At 38.7% G+C, this 8705-nt stretch overlaps 1 protein-coding gene across 1 annotated transcript in view; it reads left to right on the top strand.

The window, feature by feature from the left end:
* The window catches only part of ACOX1 (acyl-CoA oxidase 1), a 20289-nt gene that overhangs the window by 4601 nt on the left and 6983 nt on the right, over positions 1 to 8705 (top strand). The window contains exons 3-5 of the mRNA XM_072403220.1: positions 4614 to 4774; positions 7778 to 7885; positions 8569 to 8693. Of these exons, the coding sequence (XP_072259321.1) occupies positions 4614 to 4774; positions 7778 to 7885; positions 8569 to 8693 (394 nt within the window). The remainder of the gene's footprint in view (positions 1 to 4613; positions 4775 to 7777; positions 7886 to 8568; positions 8694 to 8705) is intronic.

Below are 8705 nucleotides of genomic sequence, written 5' to 3' on the forward strand. Positions count from 1 at the left end.
TGGGTGGGAAAATGGTAGGTGGGTGGCAGTCCCTGTATTGTGACCCAGCTCTTCAGTAACCACCCAAAGACAGCCAGGTCGTTACTAAAGAGTGCTGGTGGTCCGCCGGGGTAAGAGGGGCATTTTTTAAAATGCACTTTTTTAAAAGTTTGTATGCCACAAAGCCCTTCTTTATCTTGTTCGTCTAAGCAGTTTCTTGCTTTTCATAGAAACTGATGTAGGTTGCAGTAATATGGTGAAAAGAAGGCGACATGGAACATTAAAAGTATATTCTAGGACCTTACTAGATTCTCTCTGTGGAGAGAGGACTGTTTGTCTCGTATTTAGATAACCAGGTTACTTTGAACATATAGGGAAACCAAGCCAACCAATCAACGGTTGTTTTTTACTTATCTGACTGTAATAAACTGAAAACTGCTTGCTATATGGGTCATTATCGCTCTTTGTACCACTCTATTGAATAAACCTATACTATCACTGTTAATAGGTGGTAGACTAAAGTAGTGGAAATTCTTGTTTATCTGTGTGGTGTTCTTAAAAAAAAAAAAAAAAAAAATGTTTGACTTATGTAAGGTGCTGTAATATTTATTGTAGTAGAATGTATAATAATGGAAGTCTTGTTTTAAAGTAGTATTGAAGCAAAGTTTCCACATGGCAGACAGATAATAAGAAGAAAAAACCAAGACGGGGGCACTAAACTTTCTACACACTATCCCAAGCCAACCAAGTTTAGTGGAAGTCTGCTTTAATTATCAATGACCTTTTAAACCGGTAGCTCCTCTAAATCAAGTATTTATTTTTCAGTTCATAAACGGGACATAGCAGTTTATCTTGAGTGCCATTTCTTATGTATTTGTGCTCAAATGTTTACATACCACTGGCAGAATTTGAAAGGTGTAAAACAATTTTAGGAAACCTGAGTGATCAGACTAAACATTTTTAATGGTTTTTAGCTGGATTCAATGATCACAGAAAAACACAACCATTGAACAAAACGTAGCAGGGGAGGAATTAATAAAATGGTCCTGTTTAAAAGTTTCTATACTCTTCTGAATATATAAAGTTAACTGCACCCTCCACACCATCGGTGAAATGGTTTATTGAGCTTTTAATTAGGTTTAATATATCCTAGGTAGGTCTTCATGCCAGGTGGGATGAACATAATTTTATTGAGTAAAATAGTGCTTTGTTCGATGTAGAACATCAATGACATCCCCATCCATTATGAAAAAGGAGACTTGCAGGGTGCAGCTATTTTTTATTGCATGTCAGCCGGAAAGGAGGGAATTCCAAGGTTGTGCCTGGCGCACACAGCTGGGCAGCACAGCCTGGTACAATGACTTCCATATGAAATTGTTCTTGTATTGTGTATTGCTTTCTTCAGTATTAATGATAGCTTACAGTTTCTATTGATAGTGGTAAAAGATTTTCTTTATTTTACAGTAAAGTTGCCTCATTCTTTTTATGGAAAAAAAAAACTTCAGGTCCTGTTAATTCTTTTTATGTCAAGCAAAAACTACATGATTATCTCTCTGAGGTCGCTCATATTGTTGGGGTTGGGATATTGTGATGGCCACTTGGGTCATTTAGTTTGTTCTTCTGCAGCCACTTAAAGCCAAACAGAATGAAACCTGGCAAACTCACTGGTTCACGGTCCAGCGCCAGACGACGCCATCTGCTTTCTGTTCTTCGGACATCCTGATTGGCTGTGCTGGGATGACATCATACTCCCCAGGTATACCTGGCAACTAAAGCTGATGCTGCACATGCGCAGCTGACCATTTTTTTTTTGGGGGGGGGTTTAAGAAACCTGGCGTGATCACGCAGGTAAGATGCATTATTGCCGAAAGGACATGGTCTATCCCTTTCTGCAATGATAACCTGCCTGATTATACAAATTGAAAAGAGGGACTTTAGTTCCCATTTTAAGAATGAGTTTTCTAACTCTGTAGCTTGACTCCACCCCTCCTTTCCCTAAATTCACCTCCAGGTTTCATAGCAATGAGGTGTGCTTCTCTTTGTAGGTCTTTCTAAATATAGCATTTGTGGTTGGGACCATTTGGTTAAATTTTGGCTGGCCTAGACTCAAATTGTTTTGTTTCAGAAGTTTTGAGGTGTTTGTTAGTTGGTAAACTTGTGAGCACAACCGTATTATATCCGGAGAGCAAAAGCCATGTTTGTGACCTATTGACTTTATGCTAGGCATGTGTAAATTTTTAATCTAGTTAGCAGATCGGCCTTGGTTCATGAGAAGTATGTGTAGTTTGGAGTTGTGCAGAATCACAATCTAATCTCTTGAACAGATAAAGTCATATGAACTAATTGAATGCTAAGGTCACATTCAGTGCACTTTACTCCTTATACCTGAATAGATAGAGAAACTCCACTGTGTTACATTGGTCTCAAACCCAAATTAGGGAACAATACAACCAGTGATAGTCCTCTCAAATTGGATTGTTTTTCTTTGTTTAAATCTTTATTGAATAGGAAAACCTTCCATGAGTGAAGTATGGATGCCGACATTACTGACCTATCATTCTGAAAATGCTAGTTTCCCTGTGCTCATGGACCTCTAACTTAAATGTGTATTGAAACCTTAACCTATGGCAAGTTTAGAAAACAGATTTAATACTGATATGCACATATTATTTACACCTAATTCCAGTTAATTCCTGAAATGCAGAGTCTGGTGCTGAGCATATGGTGTCCTTCAAAGTGTTCTCTGTGTGATGCTGCAAAAAACACTGTGGGATAGGAGAGCCCTGTCATATGAGGTGTACCCTCCTTAAAGTTTGGAACATTTTTCTTTGTTTTACTCCTCTGCTTCTCAGTGTAAAAGTTTAAATCAAAAATGAGCCTGCAGAATTGTGAAAAAAAGTCTTCCTCGTGATGGCACAGGGAAAGTGGAGAGATGAAAAGGAATTGCTCAGAATCTAAAGCGTGCCAGCTCATCTGTTAAACATGGTGGTGGGGGTTTTATGGCTTGGGCATGTATGGCAGCCACGGGTACTGGCACACTTATCTTCATTGTTAATGTAACTGCTGATTGTAGTTGCACAATGAATTCTGATGTGTATAGACACATCTGCTCACACTCCAGCAATTGACTCCAAACTCATTGGACGGCTCTTCATCCTGTAACAAGATAATGATCCCAAGCATACTGCTAAGGCAACGCAGGAGTTTCTCAAAGCAAAAAAAAATTGGAAAAAGCCATTCATTGCATGCAAGAGATGCGAAACAAGGTAGAAAACATGACCACTATATAATACCCTCAGTATTCTCCCCAGCCCCTTTTAGCTGGGCACTTCATCCAGCAAGTTTTAGTAACCACGGGTTTAGGTGCCGCACTATTTATAGTTTTAATATCCACCTAGATGTTTTCGGATGCTTACTGAAAAATTGGGTTACAATACAGTGGCCACCACTGACCTACAGCATCTTCCCACCCATCTTAAGAAAATTTCTGGGGAGAAAACGCACCTGCTATTACTTTGTCTCAAACATTATAGTGCCTTGAAATTAGCGAGGGGGTGGGCTATGTATAAAAAGTGTTAAAAATTCTACATGGTGACCTGAAATATATGCAAATTACTTTAAGCCTGAAATGTGTACTGAAGAACAGAGAGATAAATAAAAAGAAAAATGTCTCTCCCAAACATTATAGACCAAACTTTATCCCAGTACAGGTACTCCTGATATAAAAGGGCTGACTGCTGGCTTCCATTTAAAAATAAAAGTTGGTTGGTTATGTGTAACTTTAGTATTTTAGCGTCACCAACCCAAAATAAGCATGGAGCAAAGTTGGTGAAAAGTTTGTACTCGGGCTGAATCATGAATAATGAAGGCATTTTCAGAAAAATGATTGGCTTTTATATAAAAAAAAAAGGGTCACACTAACATGTCTCTCTTAAGATAATACATTTTTGGTCAAAGCAATTACTCGCTTTTCACGCATACTGGTAATGTATTGTTCTCCTCCCCCTTCCTTTATGCTGTCACGTATCCTCATTGTTGGTTGATTGCACCACTTGAACTATGAACACATTGCCCTTCTGTGCTCTATTTATAATAGATACCTTGAGCTTCACCTATGGTCTATTTACTAGTTCCAGGCTGGTTTGTCACCGGTATACATGTTATGAACTAGACACGCTGCCAGCACAAAGTTCTGCAGAGCTCCACCCAGCACTAAAGGGCAATGATTGGCTTGGTTTATGTTTACAAGCATATTGATTTATTAACAGTACAGCTTGGCTGCATAGTACTGCGAGCCAGAACAAGAATTGGTAGCTCTGACCATTCAAAGTCATCCAATAAAATTTAGTTTACCATTTTAAATGTCAGAAATAAACAATATAACATAAAATCATAAAATTGTGCAATGTTAGAGTAAGAATGTAGAATCACCCAGCATCCAATAATCAATGTATAACTGTTTACACGTATTGACACTTTGTATTTTCTTTATGACTTTAATATTGGTATTTAAATAATCTTTAGAGAGTAAATGATTGTGGAATAGTTGATGTTATAGATATAATGTTTTTGTGGTTTTTTTTTTGTTTTGTTTTTTATAGTCGTAGTGTTTGATCCATCTGTCTTTTCTCTAGAACATGTCTAGGCTCCAAGGTGGATCCCCTCACCTTACATTTCAGCATGTTCACTGACATGCTGGCAAAGCAGTGCGATGACACACAGCGAAAGAAGTGGGTGCCTCTTGCCCGTAGCATGCAAGCTATTGGCACTTATGCCCAAACAGAGCTTGGCCATGGTTAGTGTTTGTGGTGGGTATCGTGCGAGTACCAGGGAGACCTGCAACTCTGTTAGCTATATAACTAGCATTCAGTACAGTATATAGGAGGCCAGTGGTATCTGCAGACATATAAAAGGTGCCAGCATGCAGCCAGTATCAAAGCATGGATTTACTGGCGTTCCAAAGCAGAAAAACATAACATTTTGGAAAAATAAAAATATTTATGTGATTTTTAGGGCTTTCACAATCCTTTCCAAGGACTGGAACGCTGCATGAACGAGCTCTGTACATACAGCACTGTTCTGCTCTATGGGGAGAGCAACTGAGCAGCACCCCGCTGCGCTCTCTCCCACTTTGCTTCCATTACGAACGTTCGTCATCCGTGGATCCACCAGGACGGTCGTTCAGACGACGAGCCCTGTACACACACGAGATTCCCATCTGATATAAGCCCTGAGACGAAATTCGGACGAGAACAATTGCACCTGTGTACCTAGCCTAAGAGTCATTCTATCCAAAACAAGCAATTTTTGTAGTAGTTAAACGGTGTCTCCTTCTGTCACAGAGGGGCAATGAACAACATTTGCTTTCCCTGAAATACAGTCCAAAAAGACAGGCACAATTTAAAATGGCACATCCAGTGGTCAGACTGCCAATTATTATCTACGCGTATAATGATCCATTCGTCTCAGTCAAGTTTTCTTCTCCCGATTTAGGGTTATTTGGCTGAACTTAGAATTGCTTCCCAAGAACCCTAATAAAACTTGTAAAAAGGGAGAGATAATTCTAACAGTTTTCTGGTAAAAAATAAGTGATAAAGGTTTAGTTTTACTTTATTTGCTCAGCTAAAGGAAGATGCTTATAGCATGCTGTCAAGAGATACAGAATTACCTGGTGGTGTTTTAGTATAGCTCCACTGTTGTTGAGTCCCGGCAGTGCCTATGATCTCCATCTGCTATTGCCACCTTTCCTTTTGCATGCTTCTACCTAACATTAGAACCTGTTGCCTTTCTGCTGCTACCTACAATGTTGGGATTCTCTTTTTGTTTTCTGTATATTGTTTTATGCCCAACTTCAAAACTTTGGGTGGGTTGTCTGCTGCGGTTTACATCTCTGGGCTCCTATTCAAATTTATTTTTTTTCATACCTCGGGCCAAACAAGCATCAGTCAGTGTTGCAGTAGAGTCCTAGGTGTGCAGGAGAAAATCCTAAGCATGTTACTGTATATTATAAGTTTTGGTGACTGGATCGTTAGAAAGGAATCTCCCTGTAACAAATAACTTGCACCTATAATGTCAGATTGGCTTTTTGGTTTTCTTTCTTCTTTTTGGCTATTGAGATGTTATGCTTTAATCGCTGCCTGATTGTGTCAGATACTGTTTACCTGATTGTATTCGATGTGATTATGATTTCAGTGATTTGACTCTGTAGCTGAATATCACTTTGTAACTCATGAACATGGACGTTTAGGTCATCTGCTTTTGTATCTCGGTATACTAAAAAACAGGTTCTTGTTCACCATGATGGTAAGGCATTTGTACAGATTATCGTTCTCTGTAGAGTGTAATAAAACAGGCTTTTAGACAAAAATGTAAGGACCATTTCAGACCCGCAATGAGCCACAGCATTTTGCTACTGGTTCAACTGTGGTCTTAACCTTTCCCATTGAGGTGAATGATAAGAGGTTGCAAATTGTTTTTTGCACATATCTGTAGTAGTTCACAATGCAGCCAGGCTGTGCTTGGGACCTTCCAGCCGTGTGGTTTTAGATTGTGGGTATGAAAGGATGCTAGTTGGTCCGGGACAGATATATATTATAATTTACCTCCAAATTTGCATTTGGATACTCGTTGCAGCAAATGGAAACATTCTTGCAAAGCCAAGTCAAAAGGTTTTCACCTAAATTTACATAGAAGGTTTCATAGATTGCTTGATTTTTTTTTTTTTTTTAATTTTTACAATCCTGTCATAAATCCATGACATTGTTTTATCTGGTTAAATGACCATTTTCAATTCTGTAACACATTGTACCACTGCACACGTAACAATGGCCATATTGACATCAAACTTCCCTGCCTTGGGAAATTTACAGTATTCACTTTTTATTATCAGCTTTGAGTTTGGTTTGCCAAGGACAATTTCAGTGATTTATAAACAATATATTCATGCATTGTTTGTGTGTATGGCATTTAACCAGAAGTCAAGATAAAACAGATAAAACTTTTGTATTATACCTGTGCTTTTCAAGACTGTACTTTGTTCTCCTTTACTGATGATATCTGACTTGTCAACCCTTTGATGGACAATGTCAGGTCAGCATTACTTTCTAGTACGCATGGTGCTAGGTGATTGTAGTTTGCTTTACTGATGATATCTGACTTGTCAACCCTTTGATGGACAATGTCAGGTCAGCATTACTTTCTAGTACGCATGGTGCTAGGTGATTGTAGTTTGCATGTAAAATCAATCTATTTGCTCATAAATTATTTCACTTACCATAATATTGTCTTTTTCTTCCTTTTTCCACCTTGCCTTCCTTATGTAATCACTTTTCCCTTCACCACCCGATTTTATCTTCTCTCCAAACACTTGTCACTACTAATTCCTGTGATGAATACATCACCCTCCAATCTTTTTTGCTTTCTTTGCTCCATCCTCCTCCTCCTCCCACAGCTTTGTGCATCGGGGCCGACCTGAGCCCCTTGATCTTCACTTGGGCATGTTCTTGCCTACTCTGATGAGCCAGGCCACCCCAGAACAGCAGGACCGTTTCTTCATGCGTGCCTGGAACTTGGAGATCATTGGGACATACGCGCAGACTGAAATGGGACATGGTAACTGCCTTTTTTTTTGCCAAGGGCTAGGCTAATATGGTATATGATAAATGTTACTTCAAAGTATAGAAATAGGTGATCTGCAGGTCTCTCTGGGAAGGGTCTTTACATTGCCATTTGCCCTTTTTTGGGGTGTGTTGGGATGTTGTTTAATATATTTACTTCAAGGTTTTTTTCTTTTCTTAAGGAACTCACCTTCGAGGACTGGAGACAACAGCCACCTATGACCCATCTACTCAGGAGTTTGTACTGAACAGCCCCACCGTGTCCTCTATCAAGTGGTGGCCTGGAGGGTGTAAGCAACTGATGGGAGTTTAACACAGGATTGGGAACAAATTCAAGTAGAATGCTTAAGAATTGAGAAAACAACATAAGGATGCTTGAAACACAATATTCTTAGTCAGTCAGTGGCGTACAAAAAACTACATTTATAATATTTACCAGGCCTGTCATTGGGGACTTCAATAAGGATAAATTACTAAACTTTTCCTTCTAAAAATGCCAATGATAATGTTGATCCCATAAATTTATATAACTTTACTGATCAGTCTACTTTTTACTGACTCAGAAAGTATTGGAGTCAGTGGGCTAGCACTTTGTTTTCAGTAAAATGTTATTAAAGTTTCACAAAGAAAGGTGTACATAGCAAACATTCACATTCAACGTTACAACATAACAAACCAACATTTACAGTGGGCTAACATTACAGAAAGAAGAGCCATTTCAGAAGGAACCATTTCAGGCAGGAGTAAAATTATGTATTGTACTTTAAATTATTTTTATTAATTGGTAATTTGAGCCAATTGGGCTTTTGAAGTATAGAACAACAATAAAACAAAAAAAAAAGATTATATTATAAACAGATTGGTCTAAGATAGCTATATCTGTACAATAAATAAGCCCATCGACTTAGTCTTTATTTTATTCTGTATGACTTGTTGAATTAGTTTGTATCACTGACATGTTATATCCTCACAGTGGGAAAGACATCAAACCATGCGGTAGTGTTGGCACAGCTGTATACCCAGGGAGAGTGTAAAGGGCTTCATGCCTTCATAGTTCCCATTCGCCAGATGGGCACTCATGAACCATTGCCAGGTGAGGTCTGAAAAATT

This window comes from Pyxicephalus adspersus, chromosome 3, assembly GCF_032062135.1.
Source record: "Pyxicephalus adspersus chromosome 3, UCB_Pads_2.0, whole genome shotgun sequence".
Classification (NCBI taxonomy): Eukaryota; Metazoa; Chordata; class Amphibia; order Anura; family Pyxicephalidae; genus Pyxicephalus; species Pyxicephalus adspersus.